Source organism: Zootoca vivipara, chromosome 6, assembly GCF_963506605.1.
Source record: "Zootoca vivipara chromosome 6, rZooViv1.1, whole genome shotgun sequence".
Lineage (NCBI taxonomy): Eukaryota > Metazoa > Chordata > Lepidosauria > Squamata > Lacertidae > Zootoca > Zootoca vivipara.
Genome location: NC_083281.1, coordinates 39,868,182 through 39,895,745, shown reverse-complemented (window position 1 = coordinate 39,895,745; position 27,564 = coordinate 39,868,182). Strand labels below are relative to the sequence as shown.

At 44.3% G+C, this 27,564-nt stretch overlaps 1 protein-coding gene across 1 annotated transcript in view; it reads right to left on the bottom strand.

Annotated features, from left to right (window-relative positions):
* CSMD2 (CUB and Sushi multiple domains 2) overlaps window positions 1–27,564 on the bottom strand; it is a 495,411-nt gene that overhangs the window by 318,900 nt on the left and 148,947 nt on the right. Inside the window, exons 4-5 of the mRNA XM_035120356.2 lie at window positions 26,673–26,867; window positions 8,569–8,776 (exon numbers count right to left, since the gene is read on the bottom strand). Coding sequence (XP_034976247.2) covers window positions 8,569–8,776; window positions 26,673–26,867 — 403 coding nt within the window. The remainder of the gene's footprint in view (window positions 1–8,568; window positions 8,777–26,672; window positions 26,868–27,564) is intronic.

Below are 27,564 nucleotides of genomic sequence, written 5' to 3'. Positions count from 1 at the left end.
TGCAAAAAAGTGTTTCATGAGCTGTGAGAAGTGTTGGTTCATTGTTAGGTGATCCGCATGTGGCAAACCACTCCTGGACTGCCTGTTTCACACCCATCTGGTAACATGATATTCATGTGAGCCTGAGGCAGGTAAGAGCCAAAAGCCAGGAGGTCAAATGCAGGAAGCAAACAAATGCCCTAGCACATGTCAAGCTCAGAAAGAAGTTTAGCACAATCCTGCTTTCTAGCAACTGAAGCAATGGCTGCATGGCACATCTATGGGATTCTCATTTCATCTGCAGAACAAGAACAAAGCTGTCCTGATGTACAGAGAAACTCACTCTAGAGTAGAGCCAACTCCGAGGAACAAAATTTGCAACAATTGCTCAAAAGCTCACTCTTGGTATTAAATGTAATGCAGGTCAAACTATCATCCTTTTTATTAAAGGACTGCTGCTCTACTTGCTCCACTTGCAAACCCTAACTTGCCAACCACTCTTCCCCCACACTTCTCACTTTCCATCTCATCCACCCCCTTGCCTATACCCACAAGCTCACCACCTGCCCCCTGCCCTCCCAGCTCATCCCTACGCCCCTTTGAATGGAATTGGAAAGGTGCTTCGTACAGCAGCTTGCTAAACTGCTGCGTGAAGTGCCTCCCCCTCCATTAAACCTCACTGCAGGTGTGAGGCCACCTACTGGCAGCCACACTAACTGCAGCATGGTGACTGCAATATTTTTATGCATATAGGGGAGAAAAGGATTTGTGCCTTTGACATGCATTTATTTACTTGCTTATAAATCACTTAAGGACTTTTTAGTGGGAAGTGACACATAAATTTAATAAACCTAAACTTAGCAACAACTATGACTATGACTGCTACTTACGGTAATATTTGTTGCTGAGCAGTTAACAGTCACTATTATTATCCTCAATTTTAGTGGATGGGAAACAAGGAAGCAGAGAGGGGGGGGGGGGCTTGTCTACTGAGTTCATGGTAGAAGTGACATTCAGACAAGAGGGTACCTGGATCATAGCTCAGTCTCTTAGCACTTGGTGTGTAGAACCAGACAGCTGGCATGTATAGGCTATCCTGAGACATAATTGTATACAGACATAAACAGAGGGGGCAGCAATTACTCCTCCAAAATGGAACCTCAATACACTGTTATTATGAATAGAGACCATATCTCCCTCACACCATCCCAGGCATTAGGAGTGAATACCTTAAGCCTGGCTGAACAAATTTTGGACTGGACAATTTCTAGCCCCTAAAAAAAGTATCTTTCTAGTCTTAAGCCAGAAACAGGTTTTTTATATAGAAACAAGAGGGAATAAATAGTTGACTAATGACTTAGCAGGGTACATGATGTAGTCACTACTAATCACCAGTAGGGATGCGGGTGGCACTGTGGGTTAAACCACAGAGCCTAGGGCTTGCTGATCAGAAGGTCGGCGGTTCGAATCCCCGCAATGGGGTGAGCTCCCATTGCTCGGTCCCTCCTCCTGCCAACCTAGCAGTTCGAAAGCACGTCAAAGTGCAAGTAGATAAATAGGTACCGCTCTGACGGGAAGGTAAACGGCATTTCCTTGTGCTGCTCTGGTTCGCCAGAAACGGCTTTGTCATGCTGGCCACATGACCTGGAAGCTGTATGCCGGCTCCCTTGGCCAATAACGCGAGATGAGCGCCACAACCCCAGAGTCGGTCACGACTGGACCTAATGGTCAGGGGTACCTTTACCTTTACCAATCTGCCAGTAGCAGCCTTGAAAACAACAATAGCACTAATTTCTCTATATAAATGGGAAATGTAGAAGCTGTAAGACCTGCCTGCAAGTGCCCACTCTTCTTCCAAACCTTGGTTTCCAAATCTATTGGTTTCCATGTATTGATGTGAGTCCTGGCACAAAAGTGATTTAAGGCAAGACTTGTTTTGAGTGTGATGGAGTCTCATAAGGCAAGCTCTTCTTTTCCATGGAGGGGGTTATTCCGGATGTGAATTCTGAGAGATTTAAGGTAGCTGGGATCTCAGACTTGGAACTTTGGCCATGCAGCCAAGGCACACTGTTGTTTTTTTCTACCAGAAGGAAATTGGCAGCTGGAGGGCCTTGCTTGATCACCACTGGACTGTCACATAAGGAGACTAGTAAAGCAGCTCCTGCCTTTGGAGAGAGGAGGAGGGGGGGGGGAGAAAAAATACATCCCACCTGGCACTGAAAAATTGTCCTAGCTCGAGAATGAGCTACTAGCATGCTGCCAATTCTTTCTTTCTCAGGCTTAAAAACTTCTGTCGAGCTGTTTTGCATACAGATGCTTCCTCCTCTTTCTGGAAAAGAGTGAGAAGTGGGATGCCACAGGGTTCTGTCCAGGACTCAGTGTTGTTCAACATCTTTATAAATGACTTGGATGCAGGATGACACCAACCAGGGAGAGGTAGCTAATGCTGCAGAAGGCAGAATCGGGATTCAAGATTGGAGAACTGGGCCAAAACTAACAAAACAAATTCCATTAGGAACAAATGTAAGATTCCCAACTTGTGCAGGAAAAATATGACTTGACAACAATGCATGCAAAAAGAATATGGGGTTTTAAAGAGACCACAAGTTTAACATGAATCAACTGTGTGAAGCAGCAGCAGAAGAAAAGCTAATGCCACTCTAGGCTGCATCAACAGATGTATAGTGTCCTGATCAAGGGAACAGGTAGGGAGTCGTGTTGGTCTGAGTCAAAACAAAATAAAAAAATTCCTTCAGTAGCACCTTAAAGACCAACTAAGTTTTTATTTTGGTATGAGCTTTCGTGTGCATGCACACTTCTTCAGATCAGATTTTTTTTTATTTTGATCAAGGGAAGTAATAGCATCGCTCTATTCTGCCTTGGTCAGACTACACCTGAAGTACTGTTTCCCGTTCTGGACACCACATTTTAAGAATAAAACTGCCAAGCTGGAACATGTACAGGGGAGGGTGACCAGGATGTTCAAGAGTCTGGAAAGCAAGCCTTATGAGCAATCGTTGAGAGAGCTGGGTACATTTAGCCTGGAGAAGAGAAGACTGAGAGGTGATATGCTATCCATCTTCAAATATCTGAAGGACTGCCACATATAAAATGGAGCAAGTTTGTTTTCTGCTGCTCCAGAGTGTAGGACCCAAACTAATGGATTAAAATGACAAGAAAGAATATTCTGACAAAATTTTAGGAAGAACTTTCTGGTGGTAAGAGCTGTTCCACAGTGGGACTGACTATCTCAGAGGGCGGAGGACTCATTTTTAGAGGTTTTTAAATAGAAATTGGGTGGCTATCAGTCAGTGATTTTTTTTCAGTTGTGATTCCTCCAGCCCTACAATTCTATGATTTTATGCTGCCTCCAATTATGGTTGTGCCTGTTCCACCCTGAAGCATGGCACCACATCCAACACAAGTTTGCTACATGGTTGGCTCAAATTTTTCTGTGTGTTTTCTATGAGTTTTTTGACCTAATTATAGCTGTTTATAATTCTTATTAAATATTTGAGTCAGAATGCATAATTTGGCCTTGAGTCTATCTGGCATGTTGCTAATAATTAAAATCATGGCTCTTATTTCGTTTTAATAAAAGAAATTAAAAGGCAAAAGGGGAAATGATTTCTAGCAGTATTGTGAAACAGAATCATAAACATATCTTAAACAAAACACCAGATTTCTTCTCTCTCAGCCCACTCTACCCCCACCCCCACTGGCAAAAATTACTTACAAAAAGAAGGGGGGAAATGAATCATTTGAATTTAATTACCAACCTCTGGGTATTCTTTGGCAGCTTTCAAAAGTAAAATTTGAAAAGCCTTTTCCAAGTCTGTGCCTAGAACTTGAGAGGTTAGTTTCTTGTGAATATGAAATTGAATTATGCTGAAATCATGGGGAGTTCTCCAGGCCAGTAGACTGGAAAGGGCAGCCCTCTGGCTTACTTTAGACAACAGAGACCCAGCCCTTTTCTGAAAAGAGACTCTTAGAAATAATGAAGTTTGCCAAAGGCAGTCCAAGGCAGCTATTGTCTGAGGAGGGGGGAAAGAATCCCCAAGAACCCACTAACATAGCATAACGCACCAGGAAGAAGTCCTGTATAAGCATAGCAGAAAGATTGTCTGCTGGTCTTCTCCCTAACTCATTCATGCCATTCAACACCCATCAGCCACAGACAGCATACCAATGGCCAATTGTACCCAACAAAATCTGGGTTCTCCATCCCTACTTCAATTCACTGGGTGTAATCTGAAAGCTCCTAGAGATCAGAACTGGTCACGTGACTTGATGTGGTCTTAATCACTGTTAACCAAGATTTTGCAGATCCAAAACACCCAGGAGAAATCTCTGCCTAGGAACACAGCAAGCCACATTATACCATGTCAGACCATTGGTCCACCTAACTCAATACTGGCTGCAATGGCTAGAAGCAGCTCTCTAAGGTTTTAGGCAGCAGTCTTTTCCAGCTCTACCTGGAGATACCAGGGATCAAGCCAGAGACCTTCACATGCAAAGCAGATGCTCTACCGCAGAGCTACAGCCCTTCTCCTGGTGGTAGCGTAATACCACCCCATATTCAGGACCAGCTGCAAACTTGGGCTCTTCTCTGTCCATAGGGAAGATAAACAGGACAGAAAGGCTGTTGGGAGAAGCTCACATCCCTCCTACCTGCAACAGGCACTCACTGCCAGCACTACACCAAGGCAAGCAAAGGCCTGAATAGTCTCAGAAGCTTCATAGCTTGTGAAGTTTGCCAGCACCAGATGAAAGTGCCTGCCCCCTAAAGTATTAACGTACACTAATAAATGCCATTTCTGCATTAAAACGAGCAACATCTAATTTTCATGCAAGCTCCAGGAACATTAAACAATTGGGTACGAGTTAAATGGCAGCTATCCCAGATTAATAGCTTTGCAACAACTCAGACTATAATCCCCCCCCCCACAAAAACAGCTTGTCAGGCAAGTATAAAATTAGCTACATGAATACGTCTTTACTTCTGATGGTGACACAACTGTGGTAAACACATTACCTTTTAATTTAATACCCAGCAATATATCTAATTATGTCAGCAGCTGACAACCTTTCCCCTTCCTGAGAGGATTTGGAGTGTAGAAATAATGGCCTTCCCCCCCCCCCCCACATCTTGTAGATTGCCTGGTCACCTATGATGACTAAAGATTGGTTATGAGAGACAAGGCAGGGAAATGATGATCTGGTCAATTGGAAGAGAGTTCCTTTCCTCCTCCACCTCCTTTTCACCATCTAACTACCACAAATCACTTACCACATTATGTTTGCAGTTACTGGAGGTTTCAAGTCTGTGTCAGCATTTGTCATGGCTAGAACAGAGGACCTGCAGGCCTGTGTTCTGCTGTCCTATCTGGTGAGCCACTGAGGCTGTAGGCTGGAGCATCTCCTGGATGGTAAAGTGCTTGTAAGCTCTGGAGTGACTCAACCAGGCTGACCACTGGCTCTCTGATCTCGCTTCAGGATCAGGCTGGATTTTTTCCTGGGCAACACAAGCGTCTACTCTGCTGTGTCTGGCTCCCGGCTCCTGATGCTCATTCCACAGCTCCCAAAGGGCCAGAACTTATATTCTCTTTTTAATCAATGCAGCAGTGTGTTCAATGGGACTTTGGAACTTGAAATATTAGAAGTAAGTGAAACCTCTGAGCTGTCTCTACCTGCAAAATTTCAAGAAATGTGTGAGAGGTGCACAAAGCCTATCTGTGGTGGACGCAAGTTCTTCTGCCAATGGCAGACAGTGGGTGGCTGCCAGGATTCAACATCATTCCAATGCAAAAAAGGGGGGGCGCTACTGCACATCCAATACAAATGCTGCTGACACTGATAAGACTTCCATCGCACCCACCCCAATTTACAAAACACATTCCTTCTCCAATTTAGCCACCTTTAGATTTGTTTCAGTCCAACATACTGGCTGCTTATTGTTGTAGTGGTAATTCCCACTGCCATGGTGGCATTTTATTTGGGCAGCCACCAAACTCCACCCAAGTTGGTTTCTCTTCTTCATATACTTCACAAGCACCCTGTCTTGGACCTCAAGACATGCCCTCCATGTCCTCCACCCTTTCAGAAAGGGAGGTCCCACCCCAAATGCAAAGGTTGCTCTCTTTTTCACCACTGAGAATTATTTACCACAGGAAATAAAAAAGAAACACAACTGTGATTACAAGAGAAGATTGATTTATTTTGCTCTAAGCAGATGGAGCCTGTGTTATTTTAAGGCTCCTTCATGAATGATTCTCTGCATCTTTTATTCTGGGTATCTCTCAGTCACAGTGTCTTGTAACACAGCAGGAGGGGAGAGCTGGAGAGATAGGTGACAAAATGCTAATCCTGCCATCAGAGCCCAAAAGGAAGACCATGTCTCTGAAGAGACTGCATTCCCATCCTGCATGTAAAGCCCTGGAGTCTGCAGCTGCTGTAGCCCAAGTGGGGGCCTTGATAAAAATACTTTGTCAATGTCACACAGGCCCAGGGAACACTTACACATTAGAAATTAAGGCAAAAGCAATATACTACAAAAGACACATGGCTGCTTCCAATTGCTTCATGTATCTTCCTTTTATCTTCCCATTTAATAGTTGATTAAATAGTAAGGTAAAGGTAAAGGGAACCCTGACCATTAGGTTCAGACGTGACCAACTCTGGGGTTGCGGCGCTCATCTCGTGTTATTGGCCGAGAGAGCCGGCGTACAGCTTCCAGGTCATGTGGCCAGCATGACAAAGCAGCTTCTGGCAAACCAGAGCAGCGTACGAAAATGCTGTTTACCTTCCCGCTGTAGCGGTACCTATTTATCTACTTGCACTTTGATGTGCTTTCAAACTGCTAGGTTGGCAGGAGCAGGGTCCGAGCAACGGGAGCTCACCCTGTCGCGGGGATTCGAACCGCCTACATTCTGATCGGCAAGCCCTAGGCTCTGTGGTTTAACCCACAGTGCCACCCGCGTCCCTGAATAGTATTTCATTGCAATTAAAGTTTCCATGCCTCACTCTATTTCCCCACCCTAGAATCCTCCAGAGCAGTTAGCAAACCAAAACCTGCTTTGTGTTCTTCCCCAAAACACATCTGTATTGCCTTTACAAGAATCCCCATTTTATTTGAACATAACAACATTAGAACATAAGAAGCGCCTTGCTGGATCAGGCCAATGACCCATCTAGCCCACCACCCTGTGCTCATTGCAGCCAACCAGATGACTATGGGAAACCTGCAAGATGCACCTCTGTTACAGCATCATACCAACACTGAGACCACCTGGCTTCAAAAGTCTTATGACTCCTGTTACTGCTGATACATCTTAAACTAAAACGGTGGGACATTTCCAGCAGCACAAATATCTTCTTCCCCTTCCCAATTTCTGGGGGTGGGGAGGAGGTGCCGTGGCAGAAGTTCAGAGTTTCACCCAGTCAACAAGGGATTGTGTGCCCTAATTGCTTAACTAGCGCCACCAAGGGTTACAGAGGCAAATGGTCAGAGGCAATGGTAGCATTCCAGAGGGAAGGGAGCTTGACTGGTCTACAGGAGCCTGAGGTTCATCGCAAGCCACAGTTCAGAGCAAACCTAATTTTAGCAAGATCACCACAGTTCCCATAACAGAGACAGCAACCCATTTTAAAATAATCACACCATTCTAAAAAGCAAGGTTACGGACCGTTACATCCTACACTTTAAATTCTACTTAACCAGCTCTCTGCTATGGGAATCATCAAAAAGGACATGTATCAAAGACAGAAGCCCGATGCTGCAAAGCTTAACCAAGCTATCAAAAATATCTAGATATTTCTCATTACTGCATGCTTTAAAAAGATCTTAATAGTGACTATAACAAGCTGCAAATCTTGATCATGAAATCTTCCCTTTAAGTGCAAAACTTTAGTGCATCATAGATGACACCCTGCATTTCATTTCAGAGTTAAAATCATAAATGCACAGATACAATTAAATCTGTATGCCAATGTGAGCGGTACGGAAAATCAGAACTTAACTGCACTCCACAAACACTAACAGCAAAGGGTTGTATCCAACATCAGCTACAGTATACTAAAAGAAGACCCACTGAAATAAATCTAAATTAGTCATGTTCGTTAATTTCAGTGGGTCTACTCTGAGTGTAACTAATGTGAGATACATCCCACAAATCCTTTTAAAAAAAACTGGACCCAGACTATCAAAGAGGCTGCCTCAACCCCTATGAGATATTGCAGCTTTTAAGACTCACAATGCTCTTTTTAAATACCTCGACTTTTTATTTATTTATTTTTATTTCGGAACTCACCTGCTGTTCTACATTCAAAGAATACCCACATGGTGTGCAGAAATAGAATATAAAACATAAAACAGGTCATAAAACAGTGTTAAAAGAAAAGAATCAACGAGAATGAAAGACTGCAATAAAAGTAGACAAATTTTGGAAGCCTTGGGAGATATGTCTGATTTAAGTCTGCAAGGACACACACATAGAGTCTTGGAGTTTTCTTTCCCCACAGATTCACCAAAGTTGAGAGATATACTGGCAGATAACCCACAGATATAAGAAAGCATAGCCATCATCTTACCATAGGGAGGATCCCTCAGTTCCAGTAACCTCTAAAAAGTCGTATTCATCTTCTAGTTGGAAATCCAGGAATACCAAAGCGATGGTATCCCCAGGCTCTGCTAGAATGGTCCATGTGCAGTCTGCATTGTTGCTGTACTCCGAAGGATAATGGGGGGTCGAAATAATCCCACTCTGCCCCCGAAGTGTCCCACCACAGGCATCATCAGCTGAAGGCAAAAGATGAAGGTGAATTAGAAGTAAGATTTATTCAGTTTGCATTTTCAGGAGAACCTATGTCATTCTCACTTCCTTTGACATTCACACTTTTACAGATTTTGTGATGTACCGGTAGTTCTCCAACCAAAATGGTTTGCACAGAAGTACATATAATACTGAGGCACTCTTAGTGGGTGGTTACCTAGACCAATTTTTGCATAGATGATGATGATGATGATGATGATGATGATGATGATGATGATGATATATGGAAATGGATGTGGAAATGGGTCAAACTGAACTGCCCCGCCACAATCCCTAGGCACCCACAACCTAAGGACAAACTTCAGGCTCTAGTTTCATAAGTTCTCAGAAGACCTGCTCTAAAACAATGTGTCTGGAGGTGCTTCATAGTGTGGGGAAGGCAGTCTGTGCATGCTTAGAAGCAAATTTAATATTTCTTCACACATATTCCAGAATCCAACTTTAGGGCTCATACAAACATGTGCTTGTCCACTACCTAGAAAGCACAGGTCTGATTAGTTTTCCCTGGAAAACCTGTTCTTTAGCGATAAATTGGAGGAAACGCCAAATTCAGTTGGCATTTGCTCCAATTCAGCAGTAACGACCGCTCCACACATCAATGGGGGGGGCGACTTTTGCGTGGACGTGTGCAGCCCCCTGATCCCAGAGGCGACTCCCTGGTAGTTCGGGGCTGGCATTGCCTTCCTAGGTAGGATGCCAGGGGTCTCCACCTACCCAAGCCCAGCGTCCAATCCTGCCTGGGGAGGTGTTACCAGGGGATGGCCAGGTAAGGGGAGGGGCTGTCCGGCTCACACAAGGGAATTTGAATCTTGCCTCCAAGCACCCGTAGGTTACAGAGCTTCTCCCACCCTCCACACCCTCATTCATGTTCTTTTGCAGGTTAACCTTTTCTCTACAGGTTCACAGGCGCTGCTACCGTGTTTCTCCGAAAATAAGACACACACGGTGGCTTATTTTCAGGGGATGTCTTATTTTTTGTCCAGCCTAGCCTCTTCCTTGGTGCCCTCCAGATCTGCGCCTATCACTATGTCTTATTTTCAGGGTATGGCTTATATTGCGCAAATGCTTAGAAATCCTGCTACGGCTTATTTGATGGGTATGTCTTATTTTTGGAGAAACAGGGTATGTCAAGGCCGCTGTTGAAGGGTCGGAAAGGAATTTTCCTGCATTGGCAGGTTTCGCCTTTCCCATAGCAATACATCACAACTTTGGCAGTGTCAGGCCTTGGGCGGAATTCTTTGGCTATTTTCCTAGAGGGAGGGGCGTGAGGCGGAGACCTCACCCCCTTTGCGGCAACAAGAGCGGGGTATTGGAGGAAGCCTTGACCATGCCAATCGGCGTCATCACTTCCCCCTTCCAGTGGCAGCGAACAGGGGGCGGGCTCTCTCTGCTTGAACATATGTTCTCCAGAGCCAGCTCCAACTCCCATATATGTGGATAACCCCGACGCCTCCCAGAACCCCGGCTGGGGACTGGGAAGGATAATGCCCAATGCCTGAGCCAAGGTCTCCCTACATCTGACTCTTAATAAAGTTGTGGCCAATTTGAATCCGATAGCACGTTGTCTTGCATCTTTATTCCGCTCAGCGGGTCGCCTGAGGGTTTGGGGGACTCCGCCTGTCCATGCAAAGATCAGGTTTCCTTGGGGGAAAGCTTCAGGGCAAGGGCTGGATGAGTCCTTAGTCTGCTTATTTGTGTTTCTGGCCTCTACAAGGTTGGGGGGCTTTGTTGTAAATGCCATCAAGAAAGTATATTGCTCATCCCCATGGGAGGGCAAAGCAAAGTGATGACAGTTTGCCAAAGCTGAAATACTATGTTTATATGGTTCTCTCCGACATACAGTCATTTAGCACCAAGCAGTTCAGGCTCAAATGATACATGGCAGAAATGTGAGTGACCTTTTGCCCTGATGTATTGGTTTGTTTTTAATGTAAAAATCTTGGAGGTGATAGCAAGGGGGAGGGAATATAGCTTGGAAGGGAGCAATAGGACAGATACAAGAGACCTGGCAAATCTGGAAGGTGGGTGGAATCAAGAACATAGAAAGCTGTCTTATAGCAGGTCAGACTATTTGTGCACCGAGTCCAGTATTGCCTCCTCTGACAGGCAGCAGCTCTTCAAAGCAGACTGAACTGTAGATCTTCTGCAAGAAAAGCATGTGCTTTGCCGCTGAGCACTGGGACCCTCCACTCGGGCATGGGGCTTTGAGCATTAGTGTGTTAGTGGGACACCACCCTCCACTGGGGCAAAAAACCAATTCTGCTTTGGGGAAAAAAATTCACCACTATTGTTCTTTTTACAATAGTTTATATTCTGACTTTCAACATAAACAGCACTCAAGGCAGCTTTCTCCATGAAATGGCTTGCTTTGTCATTGTTTTTCATCAGGCTGGTTATGGAGTTGGATGTCATGCTCATTTTCCTGTCTGTAATGTAAGCCTACTGTCCTTGGTTGAAACCCTTCTCAGCCACAAGCTCACAAAAGTAACAACAAATATGAGTGCAATAAAGTCTGGAGTGTGCTTGAACATAGCTTGAAGGAAACAATTCACAACTATTCCATCATGGTGGAAAAACACAAAAACACCAAAGCAGCAGCAGCATTAATGAAAACAGAAGAATAGACAAATGATTGATTTAGCTATCTCCAAGCTGAATTCTTTATAATTTTGTATTCCACAGCATTTCAGAAGAATTTAGTAATCTGAGTTATCTCTTGTTGACATGTTGGACATTTTCATTTTTAAAACTTAAACAATCTATTTAAATTCTTGACAAGTCACAGTCAAATATTTGGTTCTATCTAGTTTATTGTTGCTTATGCCATAGTGTGTGTGCATGTGCCAAGTGGCATATATAACTGGCAATTATTCATAATAGCCCATGGCTAAAAACGACTTAAAAATGACTGATTCACAAATGTAATCCTTTCCGTTGCTTAACATGCATATTAAAAAAGAGAAAAGAACACAAGTCTTCCCCCTTTCCATATTTCAGAAATATATTATGTTAGCAACCCAAAATACTGCCTTCATTGCCACCAGTTGATAACAATTGTTGAAAAATACTAATTGGGTTCTTGTTCTGTAAGTATCTCACAGCAAAGTATCTCCAGTCCCCAGAGACAGGAGTTGCAGCACTTTCCTCAGTCTTTGAGGGCTGAACCAGGGACTGGGAGCAGGAAGGTGGGAGTTTTGCAAACAAGTTAGAGCTGAGCATCAAAACAAAGAACTGAAAAACGTATCATAGAATTGCAGAGCTGAAAGTGGGGTTATCCAAGGCTGGGTCAAGGGAAATTCTTCTCTCCCTTCCTCCCAAACTCTATCATCTCTTCAATACCCAAGGCCTCATCCCCAAAGCATTAAGAATTTGGCCCTGAATGCAGTAAGGGAGGGCTGAGTAGTAAAGGATGATAAAAGAATGGAATGGTTGCATTTGCTCACATATGCTTGCATCTCAACCTGAGAAACCACTATTCAATCACTATTAATATTAGGGGGGTTTCCTCTAGTTCCAAGTTCAGTCTGTGATTATTGCTGCTTGTGTAGCCAAAACAGCACCGCCCACACATAAAAGAGAGGTATCAGCAGGCTTGGGGGAATCCCAAGGTTTGCAGAAGGACAGAAATGCTGAAGGGGAAATAACCAGACCCAAAAACAGTGAAATGAGGACTGAGGCATGAAAAACCTGAATGGAGGGTTTTTTCATAGACTGGAGTAATTGGAATCCTAAACAAAAATACTGTACTCCACACTACAATGTTTTGCTGCAGACCCCACTTCTAAATAAGCAACACACACACACACACACACAGAGAGAGAGAGAGAGAGAGAGAGAGAGAGAGAGAGAGAGAGAGAGAAAGTCATTCAGTAAAGCTGACAGCATTTACTGTGCAGAAAGAGAACGGGATCCGTGGCTTGCCACAGGTTATCTTCCTGTACAAGCTGACTCTATTAACACAAAACTATTAGAGCAAATAAAGTAGGAGGATCAAGGACAAAAAACATGGGGAAGAAGATAAAGGGAAATGAAGAATTAATTTGACTTGCATTGTGGTAGTGTGTCACTTTAGGATGTTGGAGTGCCGTCAAAAGGCGGCACTATTTATTGAGAAGGCGCCAACAAAAGCCTGTTAACTTTACAATGTACAGAACAGCATTGCAGATGCGTTCGTCAAGGGGCTCTCTCCAGCTTTACATTATGAACACCTATTTGTCTCAAGCAGCTTTAATACCCAAGGATAAATATTGTCATTATATTTTCAAAAGACTTCTGGTTGAAGGCATGGGTCATCTTCACTTGAACATTTACAGCACTGTTGTGTCAAACTCATCAGTCCTATATCTGGAAACTCCAGGTCACACTATGCCAGCAGCAAAACAGCCTTTTAACACATACACACACACACACACACACACACACACACACACACACACACGGGAATACATCCACTCCCTGTGTGTCCTCTTCAAACTAAAGAGAGGGAAATATTTGCAAGGCCCAATACCACCTTTCTTTAGTACACTGTATATCAGTCTCTTATAGGCTAAGTCCTATACACTTCTCATTAGGAGCTCATCAGATTGCCTTCCTACTTTAGGCGAAGCTGCTGTGATGTCATATGCGGTAAGCTTGCAACATGTGTGAATTTAACTTGTTGGCATTCGGCATTCGGCTCTTGGCAAAATATTCCCAAAAATAAATCAATAAAAGGGGGTGGAAAGGGGCCAGGCATCCAGGAAAAAAGACTTCAGCAATCCCACATGCATTGCACCCAACATGTTTTTGACTATGCACAATTTTGGCTTTAGGCATGATCCCTGAGTGTAAGTTGCGAGCTTACTGTACATCTTTTAAAAGTGAGCAAACATGCAAGCATTATTGGCTACTAACCACAATAACTAGGTTCACCATGAGTCAAGGCAGCCTGCTGCTAACATCAACTACCAGGGAACAAGCAGAGAGCTATTGCATCTATGCCCTGCTTGCCTGGGGTAGCTGTTGGGTTACTGTAGGACACAGGATCCTGACTAGATGGGCCTTCAGTCAGACCCAGCAGAGGGATTTAAAAATGTACCTGTAAACCTCCACTGTTCCCTGCACTGTCCTTGCCTTATCCCACAATGACTTGACAAGCTTTCATCTGCTTCTTTGGTTCTGCCAGTTTTTTCTTCTCTAGACCAGAGATATCTAACCTGGTGCCCTCTAGTGTTTGCTGGACTACAGTTCCCATCAGCTCCAGACACAATGGCTAATGGTCAGGAAACTTGTGTGTTATAGGAAAACAATCTCTGGAGAGCACCATGTTGGCTATGTTAGAAGCTCCTACTCATGAGTAGGACGTTGGCAAAGACACATGCCCGACTGGCATGTTCTCTCCCTCCTGGCTGATCGTTCGGGAGCTTCAAACGCTTTCTATAGCCCAAACATCACAGTGACTGATGCCTTGGAGACATCAGCACACTTAGGGATCTGCAGAGTCTTTGCACTTTGCGTAACAGAACTCAGTAGCACAGCATTTGGCTAATCTACATTTATTTACATAAAATACACTCAAATCACTGCAACATGGCTCCCTCTCTCTCTAGCATCAGACAGCAGAGAGGGAGAACAAAAGACAATAGAACCACTTCTGGAAACACAGTAACACAAACATCTTGTCCTCATCACTTCCCACTGTGCAATAAAAACATACACCATCATGTGATAAACAATAATCTCATGACAGCAGACATGGGGAATGAATCTCCAACAGGCTACCCCTGCACTAGTCTGATCCTTGGTCAAATCAGCAGAGCTCTCCTTTTAACAATATGAGACAGCTGGCTTGGTCCTGGAATATCTACAACCAGGGCACATTGTCACAATATTATCTTGATTATTTGCTGCATGATCTGTGCCAAAGGCTTTGGGTTGAGCTAATCCACAGCCCCAAAGGCCACTCCAAACAGGTACGATTTAAGACACTCGGTCCAAAAGATTTGACATTTCTGGAATGTTGGTAGGTTTACTGAAGTTTATGGTGAAGCACTAGGCCACATTGTGCAGGATAATTCTTCCATCAGTATCTTATTCCCAATACTTCAAACAGTCTTAAAAAGAGGGGGAGCCATGAATAGAACTCAGAAGCCTGAATAAACCTTACAGATCATCATTTGTCACCTGGAATTGAGGCTAAGTTCAGAGCAAGGTAGGGACCCAGGTGGCGCTGTGGGTTAAACCACTGAGCCTAGGGCTTGCTGATCAGAAGGTCGGCGGTTCGAATCCCTGCGACGGGGTGAGCTCCCGTTGCTTGGTCCCAGCTCCTGCCAACCTAGCAGTTCGAAAGCACATCAAAATGCAAGTAGATAAATAGGAACCGCTATAGCGGGAAGGTAAATGGCATTTCCATGTGCTGCTCTGGTTTGCCAGAAGCGGCTTTGTCATGCTGGCCACATGACCTGGAAGCTGTACGCCGGCTCCCTTGGCCAATAATGCGAGATGAGCGCGCAACCCCAGAGTCAGTCACGACTGGACCTAATGGTCAGGGGTCCCTTTACCTTTACCTTCAGAGCAAGGTACTGCATGTGCATAAAAGCTGGACACAAACTTAAATGCTCCAGCAAGGGAGATCCCTAAGGAGGTGGGGTCCACTGAGAACACCTCTTTCCCCACATTTGCTGCCTGAATCTAGTATATAGATAGCATCATTAGGGGAAGCTCTCTGTGCATCTTAAAATATTATAACGGTATCCAACTGAAGGAAGCGGTCTTTAGCGCACTTTGAGCCCGAGTTATGATATGACTTGGTAGAATTTTGGTTTTTGAACAATTCAGCCACCATCTCAACAAGCAGGGTCTGAAAAGACTGCTGTAAACTCTAGGAGGAAAGAAGCTCTCCTTCACGCCAACTCAGATTTCTTATGACCATCTGTTGCCCAACTGTGTCAAGCCGGTGAGGCAAACACATTGCGTAAGTACAAATTGCATCCCTGTGTGTGACAGCTGGTACTCGGGGCAGAAATAACCCAAATCACAATTCTGTCTGCATTTTGAAAAGGAACAAGCCAAACTGGCAAATAATTGCTACAGCCACTTGGGGGACACAAGCAGTGCCTGAAAGCCATGGACATGTGAGTTTCTCAGTCACTTCTGTGGAGTCCATTATCCATTTCCCCATGTCAGGAAGGCTAGAGGTTCAGCAATGAAGGTGCTTTTGCTGGCAGGCCCTGGTCCAAACAGGTGCTCCAGTAAACTTCAGCCTCCTCCCAAGTAGCTTTGCAGGCAACTAGCAGGGCACTTTGGCTCTGAAGTTTCTGCCTGGGTTATCGCCTCCTCTACCCCTGTGGTTCTGGGTGAGACAAGAGTAGTCCATGAATCCAGGCAGCTGGTGTGAGGCAGGGCTGCCTCAGGACCATGTCTCCTCAGAAACATTGGCATTATGGAGATCTGCTGGACAGTCCTGCTCCTCTTGCTCCTCCTCTGAGGACAGCTCAAGTTCAAGGTCTAGGCAGAGTTAAACTGTGACAACCACGATCCTTAACTGGCCTTCCAAGAAGCCCAAGTTCCATTTAGAACAGAATTAGTAACAACAGAATTAGTTGAAGTATTTACTGTATGTATGTTTAATGTTCAAGTGCTTATCATAAAGTACCTCAGGAACCCTTCCAACAGCCCTCTAAGGCAGGCCAGTGGTATTCTCTCCATACTTAGGAAGGGAGACACTGAAGCTGAGCGGAATAGTGGTTAATTTGAAGCTGAGGCCATCTTCTTCAAAACCAGGGGCTTTCCAGATAACACTCTGCATTCATCGAACCATTTCCAGCATCCTCATTTGGGTAAATCAGACTAACTTTCCGGTACTTGTGATATCATGATCAGGCCAAAGTTGTGTGGTGATCATTCTCAAAATCCAGAATTGGAGTGTGTTGTTTCCATCTTAGGATTCCTAAGGTCAGTTGCTGGAGTTGTTGTGCAGCAGCATTCCTTTCCACATCTGAAGAGTGCTTTGAGGTCTAACCACACATGGTCCCAGATAACTCACCCAAGGCTATGAGTTTTGTAGTTCAAGTTCTTGAGGCCTGGATGACATGACTGTTGACAGACAATTTAAGAAACAGCACAGTAGAAATACTGATGACTCAGAGACAATGTGGATTTATTTTTTGTAAGGCCTCAATTAAAGAGTCGATTTTCCATCCTGAAAATCATTTCTCCATTAAATTCTTCATGGAAATCATCCCACGGCACTCTCTCTCTCTCTGAACAGAACCATTATCAAAACAGTATAATATCAAAACAGTATAAACCAGCTGGTTCCTTTTCTGGAGAATTATCCCCTTTGTTCTTGAAACTTTAATTTAAAAAATCCTTTTAAAATATTAAGAGCTTCCAGCACTACTTGTTAATATTTCTCCTAATTTGATGAGCTTATTTTTAACTTATTATTACAACATATCAAAGTGCCTGTCAAGAGCCCAGGATTAATAAATAAATAAAAACAAAACATAAACACACACTTTGTGCACAGTGCATTCCAAGCAACTGTTTGAGTTCTAATAGACCAGGACACTTTTAATGAGATAATGTGTATTTGATATGCTTAAAAAGCAGCATTACAAATGTTCTCAACTCCTTCAGCTGGCTTCCTGAATCTGTGCTCAACTGCCAAGTGGAGTCATAAACCCATCAGCTCCGCTTAAATTCAGCAAACTAACTAACAAAGGATTTGGGGTGTTTTTCACTTAGCCTATGTGGCGGAAAGAAGGTTTTGTTTTGTTTTTTTACTCCTCCTAGAGCAGGCATCCCCAAACTTCGGCCCTCCAGGTGTTTTGGACTACAATTCCCATCTTCCCCAGCCACCGGTCCTGTTAGCTAGGGATCATGTAGGCCAAAACCTCTAGAGGGCCGCAGTTTGGGGATGCCTGTCCTAGAGCATGGAAGATGGTGTGGCGGCATCTCTATTCACCATGAGGGCAATGAGCCATGAGAGGACTCAAACAACACATATCTCAAGAGCTGAAGATCTTTGGAAAGAACAGGTATTAGGAGGGAGCGGGTAAATTTTGTAGTGGTTCGGCAAAACAGATATATTTGTTATTGGGCTGGTTCTGTATCCATTTCTTGTTGACTACTTCTACTTCTCCTCCTTCCTGTAACAAGTTGATAGACATAACATTTTAATTATGGTTTTATTCTGATGTTTTTTTTCCCCTTGGATGCTAGTAACTTTGGATGCTGTCTCATTTTGCGCATGTCAGCTATTTTGTGCTGATCACTGTTATCTATGGCTATGTTTGACCGAACTGAAGGTGGCAAAGCAATCATATCAGCCACACTTGATTTTAGAATTCTGTTTCCAGGACCTTTGGAGGACAAGGTGCTACCTGTCTTATACTGACTCAGGCCATTAGTTCATACAGCTCAGTACAGTGGTACCTTGGTTTTAGAATGTAATCCGTTCTGGAAGACCATTCAAATTCTGAAACATTTGAAAACCGAAAACTCAGTAGCTGACAGGCCTCAGGATCTTGCACTCAACGGAAACCACGTAGCATGTTTGACTTCCGAGGCATTTACTTCAGGGCTTACAGTGTTCAAAAACTGAAATGTTCATCAATAGAGACATTCGAAAACCAAGGCACCACTGTACTGTCCTGGATCTTGCTGGATGAAGAACTTGAACTTGGATTATGGTTTCTGCCAGCATCTTTCATGCTCAGATAAGTATAGTGCAGATCAGATCAGGTGAAGGTTCGAAGGCACAGCAGAACAACATAGCTAAGCCAGCTAAGACAGTGACCCAATGAACAGAACACCCCTTGCTCTTTGCTTCTAAAGAGTGGGGTGGGCACAGTGCCTTTAGACTGGGAAAGCAAATGGGCACTCCACTGCAAGAACTGGGCCTTAAATGAATGTGGGACTTAACTCAAGATTACCGGCAAGTTGTGTTAGACAGCAGCAAACAGTTGCTGCCTATAATAGGTTATGATGGCATTGAAACTTTTCCAGATTTATTTTTGATACATTTGATTTTAGGTAAGTTGACACAAGAAAAGTGCAGATGGGAGAGCATCCATAAAAGATGGCAGGTTGGGGGGGGGTGCAGGAAAGGTAGGTGAGATTCGGCTCCTCAGGATGGGAGACCCTTACTTAACCTTAATTGAATTCATAAGCAAATCCTTTGGAAGTCTACTCAGAAGTAAGGCCCATTTATTTTTAAAGGGCTCACTCAAGTATACACAGGACTGCATCTTTAAAATTTCAGCATTAATTTGGGAGTATTAATATTTAGTTGCTTTTAAAAAATAACTGTAAAATGGAAAGACTTTGCAAACTAGAAGAAAAGAAACTTCTTGTTTTGGAACAACGATGTGTTGCTTCAGAGTGGGAGAAGCAAGTTTCTTCAAATACGAGCATCCTGCAAAGAGGCAACAAAGAACAGCTGCTACCTATGTTAAGTTAAGAGAGTGACCTCCCCATGAAATCCTGTTGATTTCCACCCACCCCCCAGGCAAGCTGGCATTAGGAGGGGCCAAGGATCACAGAGAGCTGAATTGAAGCAGCAGATAAGGTGAATTAAAGTGAGCAGAGTATAAAAGAAATGAGAGGGAAACAGAAAGACATTGCTGACAGGTAAAAGGAAGCGGAAGGTGAAAAAAGAAAGGAGAGAAATGTTTGAAAAGGTAAAGAGAATATGGAAGAAGGAGCAAGGAAAGAAGCTAGAGGCAGACAGCTGATGATAGAAAGGGTTGGGGGAGGAGAGGCAACAGTAAATATCTATCGCAGAGGAAGGATTGAGAACATGCAAGGAGGCAAAGGAGAGGAAGGTGAGAGGAAGGGAAAACCAAAGGCAAGACAGGTAACAGAGGACAAATATTTCAAGAAGGTAGATGGAGAAATGGTAGAGCAGGCTTCCTCAACCTCGGCCCTCCAGATGTTTTGAGACTACAATTCCCATCATCCCTGACCACTGGTGCTGCTAGCTAGGGATCATGGGAGTTGTAGGCCAAAAACATCTGGAGGGCCGAGGTTGAGGAAGCCTGAGGTAGAGAAAGAAAGGTGGTGAAAGTTGCAGAAACCAAGAAGGTGATAGAAGGTGCTTTTAGTCGAGGTCTTACAATAAAATTGGTTAAAAGAGAAATATTTTACGTGGCGTTATTTTAGCTCAGTGGTGATCAGGACAGGTTGCTTCCAGCATAGTTATTTGCTCCCTGCCCTCACCCTTTTATCTATTTTGTGGGAATTTTTTTTTGCAACATCATAGAAGCATAACAATTAACATAGCAGCTCTGAAAATAACATGAACAGGGGTTCCCCTGGAGAGGGAGGAGGAGCTACCAGGGACAGAAGAAGCATGTTTCTTACCATGTTTCTTTCCTAACTGGCCCAGGAAACGAAATACCAACCCATCACTTCTCAAACTGTGCAATGGAAGATGTCCCATGCTCCAGCCCTTTGTGCCAGCTTCCAGTGCTGTGGGCGAAAGGAGCAACCCTCTTTCATTTTTTGGCGCGCTTCTGGCCCTGCTTTTTTTTTTTTTTTAAAAAAAGAATAAAAAATCCTCCTTCCACTACGAAACAAATGATAGCCATAACTCAACCAGGGAGTCTGTGCAGTTGAGGGATTTATGACGTCTTTTAGCTCAGAGCTCGAGAATCAATTGTGGCGTAATGGGCCTTCCACGCCAGTGCTGACAATGCTGCAGCAGCTACACCCACGAAAATGCGCCTCCTGGGAAATGTTGGGCCTCTGTATACAGTGAAGCCACTTTCAGAAAGACCTGTGCTGGTTACAGCTGGGTGCCACATCTCTATCCATTTGTATTTATGTATTGAGGCTTCCAACTGAATGACCATAGGCAGCGGGGCACTGGATCTGTCTTTCTCCCTATATGGTGATTTTCATGCTACTGAAGCTTCAATCATATGCACACTTTCCTGGGAGAAAGCCCTACAGGACACAGGAGCACAATGGGTTTTTAAGGAAGCGTGCATCAGCTTGTGCTGTAAATTACAGACCATGTCAATGACAAGACAATTCTGGACTCGCTCAGTGAAAGGCATGATAGGCTGTTACTACCAACTTATTGACCTGCTTGGCCCTTTTAACAATTGACCAGCAGTTTATTAGGATCTCCATTACTCTTTTCTTTAACAGCCCTGTTCCCCATGTCAGCAGAGTCTTCCTCCAAGGCAGGAGCTTTCAAACTTTAAATCTTTGGAGAATTCTTTCCACATCCAAAGACTCTTGAGAGCTGCAGAGGATTCTAGAAACATTCCACTCATACCCTACTTCACACATTATGTGGATTAGGACAGTTGGCTTCATTGCCACCCTATATTAACTAAATTCACATCCTAAAACACACCTGGCACTCCCTACACCTACTTTCACACAAAATAGTTTTTTTTGGGGGGGGGGAGAAAAGCTGTCTTTCAGGGAAGCCTGTCTACCATTACTGATCTTCTAATTAAATAACCACTGACATGGTCCGAGGAACCCCAGGCTTTCCCAGCAACAGTGCCTCCCAAGAAGAACTGGATTGCACTCTTTTTTTATTTGAGCCAGCCAGGGCTGTCCTTCCCATTGGGCTGACTGGCGCAGTGTGCCAGGGTGCCCACCCAGCAGGGGGCACATCAAGGAGGCAGACGGAGCCACCCACGCCTCCGCCTTGCCCGCTTCGCTCCTTTCCCGGCAGCGGTGGCTGAAGTGAGGCGGCAGCAGTGGCAGACAGCCCTGCCCCACAATCCTCATTTGCATGCAAACGAGGTGCCGCAGAGCATTATGGGGTAGTGCTGTCTGTGCTCGCTGTGACTTGGAGTGTGGGTAGGCGCTGCCCCACAATGCTCTGTCGGGGCGGCAGCTAGGACTCCCTGGACTGCAGCGCTGCTCTGCTGCTTCGGCCAAGCAGGCGGAGGCGGAGCACAGCTAGCAGTGTCCCTGCCTGTCACGCGGCGCTCTCCGGCTGCCCGCTGTGCCTGGCCCTGTGCCCCTGCACAAGGGGCGCCAGAGAGATCATCGTGCCACGGCGCCTGATACACTTAAGACGGCCCTGGAGCCAGCAGTCTCTGTTGGGGAAAGGGTCTAGCCCAGGTTGTGGCACAGCTACAGTGGGAGAAATAACAATGGGTTCCATGTCCAGGGTGCAGTAAGCAGAGTCATTTAATTTTAGGTTGATGTCTGGAAGGGCAGGTCAGCAAACAGGAGTCCAATTCCAATATGCACAGGCAGACAAAACAAAAGGTCAAGTTCTAGGATGGTCAGAAAGGAGGGGGTTCTAGAAATGTAGTCAGACTAAGCAGGGGTCATGTCTCTGATGGGAAGAACCAATGACGTTGGTAGCACCATGCACAGCTCAGAATAGAGAGAGAAACCAGAAAGGCTTAGCTGGACCAATAGCAAACTCTAAATAGGTTTTTGGCCAATCATGGGGGGTTACAAGTGTTGTGCGTAGGGCTTTGAAAGCCCAGACAATCAGCTGATCACTGGGGCTGGCATAGCAAAATGACAGTAGGTGCTCTCTTTTTGTCCATGCACACTTTCTGGGTCCTTTTCCATTGATAAAAGGGGACTGGAACCCTGGGTTGTGGCACAAATGTCTGCACGCTGCCATTCCTCCCACTGGTATGCAAACGAATAAGTGAGGAAAGTTAGTATAATGCTGGCGCAGAAGATAAATTTGACTAAAGCTAATTGGAACAGGCAAATGAGATAAAGGAACGTGATCACTGTGAAAAAAATAATCAACAGCCGTAAGAGAACCACAGATTCAGAGCTGGCTATGCAGGGACGTGATCTGAATTTCCAGAATGGGATGAGTATTCTCTGGGCAATTCTGCCTCTAATGGGCTGCAGGTGGCAGTGCATAATTGACGCTCCCATTGTTGTCCACAGTGGCTAAAAAAGAGAGAATGAGAGTACACACAAATCCACATATACAGCACACACACTCGTCACACATATGCAGCCATGACACTTGATTGTATACATGGACACAAACTCACATGCACACACACATACACAGAATTCTCTGAGTGCTGGGAGATGCTGCCTTTTAGTCTTCACAATATGATCCGTGACTGCAGTGCTTACAAGACCCGCACCACCACATGGCTCTGGGGTGGGTGAAATGCTTCATTTTCTTTTTCCTATCTAAAGAGCAGGCAGAGTGCCTTATCTCTGGATCTCCTTGCTGAGCACCACAGCTCTTGGATCAGAAGATAAAAGCTGTGTGGCCTGGCAGACCACATCCCACAGTTTAGTAGGTCAGATTCTACCCACGGATTTGTCACCTATGCCCTAACAGGTGGGCTAAAAGTCATTAGATAGCAGCAACAGCATGCAGCAAGGGCTGCTGAATATGCATAATGTTTAGTCCAGGGCTCCCAGCTTGCCCTGAATCCTTGGTTCCCAGCAACCTTGCATTGGCAAATGCCTCAAACAGCATTTGCTCATCCACAATATAATGAGCACTCACACCTTATACTGTGGGTGCCCTTTGCAGGATCACATGTGGTGCTACAGTTCCCAGGGAGCTTATTGACAAACGGGGCTGGCTTGCCTCTCAGTGTTAATTTTGGAGGTTCGTGCCCAGCCTCAGTAATCAAGTTTCTTGCTGGGAGGTGCAGCCAGCCCCATTTATAAATAGGGCGTGGAGCCGACAATAGCCAGGCAGTCGGCTCTGGAGATTCACCCTCCCTTTGTTTAATGTTTCTTGTTTGCAGGTTAACTTTTTCTTCCTGTTTAGTGGGCGCTGCTATGGTCTTTGAGTGGTTACTGTTGAAGGTCCGGGAAGAATTTTTTCTGCATTGGCAGGTTTTGTCTTCCCCGTAGCAATTCATCACAACTTGGGCAGTTATGGCCTTGGGTGGAATCCTTTAGTCTTTTCTTCCCTATGGGTGTGTGTGTGTGAAGTGATGATTCACCCCCCCCCCTATGGTGGCGATTACAGGGTCATACACTGAAAGGTTGTCAGTGAACTACCCTGCGAGTGGGGATATGGGCTGCGCTGCCTGCTACACTTACATCTCACAGATATCCCATTTACCCTGTTGAGCCCCAGTTCCCCCCAGCTAGGGGGCTGGGAGGGATACACATCCAAGGCCTAAGCCAAGGTCTTCCTACATTTGGAAGTTTAATAAAGCTGTTCCATATAATGTTGTCAGAGTCTTTATTTCTTCCTTATGATCCCTGGGGGCTGGGGCTGTTGCCGCCTGGTCATGCAATGCAGTGACGGGTCATTTAAGGCTTCAGATTCCGCATTCTCGTGGCTGGAAGGAGGGGCTGCAATCACGATGCCATTTTCAACAAGTCCCACAAGGGTCTCAGTAGTGGCCTTGAGACCCGTTACCTCTTTGCAAAGTGAGTCCACACTTCTAAAAATTCATTCCACAATGCGGTAAGATAGAAGACAGTGGTCCCAAAAGGGTCCCCCACAGTTCATAGACCCCACTTTCACCTGGTCGCTGCGTTTCTGTGATGGGGGCATCTTTGCCTGTTGGCAGTGTAGTTTTCACTTATGAGGCTTGGTGTTGCCCAGGTTCATCGAAGACGTCATCATAATATGCTGGGTCAATAGACCAGTTAAGCATCTATTCAGCAGTGACAATATCAGGTCTGCCTTCCGTGGGGAGATGAACCGTAGTGAGGCGAGGGCTTTCATGATTATCAAGAGGCTGAATTGTGTCTAGGCACCTTGTGTTTGCAATATTAGTCCTCGTTGGTGTGTTGTTGTCTGCCGGATGCTTTAGTTGAGATTCCTGTATTGCAGTGGGTTGGACTAGATGACCCTTGGGATCCCTTCCAACTCTACAATTCTATGATTCTATTAACGTTTGTGGGCCCAGCAAGTAGGTTTGCCTCAGTCCTACACACAACACTGGTCTCTGCCGGTGCAGCTTCCTCCTCCTTATTCTTGTAAGAAAATAAAACATGATGCAGAGCAGAGCACTGAGATAAAATGATTATTTCCTACAGCCAAGTTGAAAAATAAGGTTTCTCGGTGGAAGCACCAACTCAGCATGAAGTTCCGCTAAGGAGTCAAGATGGATGATGCTAACTTCAGAGAAGAAAAATGAAGGAGGCAGAATGGTCCCTCTCTGGTATCACCCCAGCTGCACTAGCCGTACTCTTCATACTCAGAGCACTGGTAACAAAAATGGGCAGGAGTGGATAAGTGCAAGATAAAAATGCAGCCAGCTGCATATATCAGAGTTAAACTAAGGAAAGCACCGAGGATTATGCATCGCTAGGCAAACCATCTTTGCTCAATTTAAATATAAGATCTATGCTCCAGCTCAGGATTGCTAATTGATTACATGAACAAAGAATCAATGAAGGAATCAATATGAGATAATTGAGTGAAGGGCGCGTAGGATACATGATAGAATGGAGGAGGGAGGCAGAATTCTCACGACTGTGTATCAAATCAAATGCTTCTACTTATTTATTGATTGGCTAGTCCCAAATGTGAGGTGAGAGGGGTATTAGGAAGCTTTCATATAATCAGAGTTGGAAGGGACCCCAAAGGGTCATCTAGTTCAGACTTTGATATATTTGAAGATGGCTATCATATCGCCTCTCAGTCTTCTCTTCTCCAGGCTAAACATACCCAACTCCCTCAACCATTCCTCATAAGGCTTGGCTTCCAGACCCTTCATCATCATATTTTTTAATGTTTGATGCTGTATTGTTTTTAATATTCGGTTGGAAGCCGCCCAGAGTGGCTGGGGAAACCCAGCCAGATGGGCAGGGTATAATTATTATTATTATTATTATATAAATATAATAATAATAATAATATAATAATAATAATATAATTATATTATATTATTATTATTATATTATTATTATTATATTATTTTGGGTGCCCTCCTCTGCACACCTTTCAGCTTATCAATATTCTTCTCAAATGGTTGTACCCACAGCTTTTCTATAGATGCATAAAAGAAATGAAAACAGACACACAGACACACACACACAAAAAAAACCCCTCCTTATATATGCCATAGTATAAGTGGACTATTTTTATGTCACAATTCTGTGGAAGCGCATGGGGGAAATGCAAAATGTAGCATTTAGATTCTTATGCATTTTCCCTTTTATTTAAGAACCAAGTTGCCATTATGGGTACCAAATTATATTTACGTGCCCAGTGTCAGCTGAAATTGTGGAAGCAAGTAAGACGACTGGATATTAGCATTTCTAGTGGTTTTAATAAGGAGGACTTCTCTTCCTCCCCCTGCCTCAGCAGAAACATAATAAATTATACATAATAAAATATTCAAATATTCCCAGCTTAGTTTATATATGTAGGCCTCACAATTCAGCTTTCCTAGGTGCAGAATTTGGACTAAATGACACAGATCCCCCCCAATCAAACATCCCATTAAAATGCAGTTTGAGTATTGTCCCCTCCCTACAGAACAACTTCAAAATGGCTACAGTGTTAGTCTGAACCTAGACATTGGAATGACCCAACAATAGTGATTAGGGGGGGGGGATGACCCAGTTTGCCTTTAAAGATGAATCTACATAATTCACGCTTTCCAAAAACAATATGCAGATGAAATTTGGTCATCCTTCAAAATTCTCACTTCTCTGGATTTTGCAACGCAGTTCTCTACCCATGTAATGCATACAAAAATGCATATGCCATGTGAAGTGTGCATAAAAAAGCATTCTGGGAAATTACTTGCAGAGGTGTGTATATTAGACAAAATTGCAACAAAAGTGTGCATTTTAGGAGGAATTCAAACAAACATGCTGACCAATTTTCACAAAGACTTTTTTTTAATAAAGACAAACTGATGTGGAAATATGCAGAACTGAATTTAAGACACCATCTCTTCCCAAGAATAAATGGAAGGGAAGCACACCTACCTCGACAGGAGGGCAGAGGGAAGTCCCAGGAGGCAGTGTTTTCCGAACTGGAGTGACAAGTGAGCAGCGCATGACCCTCCAGAAAGAAGCCCGGGTTACAGCTGTAACGCACTTTGTCGCCAACACTGAACGTCGTCCCCTGCTGGATTCCATTCTGCAGCCTTCCTGGATTTCCACATGTGTGACTTGGCAGAACTGAGTGGAGAGCAGGAGAAGAAGGAATGACACTTGGTTAGTCAAAAGCACCAAGCTATAATCAATCAAATGTTCAGTCCCTTCTGCAAACCCAGGCTTCATTTACTACTCTGCCCTCTTTCACCACCCTCTCGCTTGCCTTCCCATTATTCCACATCACTGAAAAGACTCAGAGTACAGGAGCAGTGTCTTGTCTTCCTCTTCCAGACCTTTCAGGTCAGGCCATGCAAAGCATCAAACAGTGGGAATCATAACATGACAACTTCTTCCTTGATAAGCTGTAATAGCTCCTAGTTCCAGGCCCAGGGAATTGGTGGAAATGAGCACAGGGGTGCTATCACCATGGTTCACACTTCATGTCTCAGCCTTCAAGGATCAAGGCAGGCAACACCAAATCAATGGGAACAAAACCTTTCCATATGTGCTCTACCTTATCCTCATCTTGTTTTGCTTAATTGCTTATTTCCTGGTTTATGACAAACCACAATGACATCCAATCCTTCAAACTATAACTTGTCCTTGCCTTGAAAATTACAGTACACCAAACCTCACAGATACCTTTTCTCTGGTGGCAGCTATTATTTGAAATAGATTTCCACTGGAAGCAAGTTTAGATTTAGCAGCCACTGTATGTGGGTAAAAACCTAGATCTTTGGGAAAGTGTGAATAGAAAACACATTTTATAGGAGATATTATA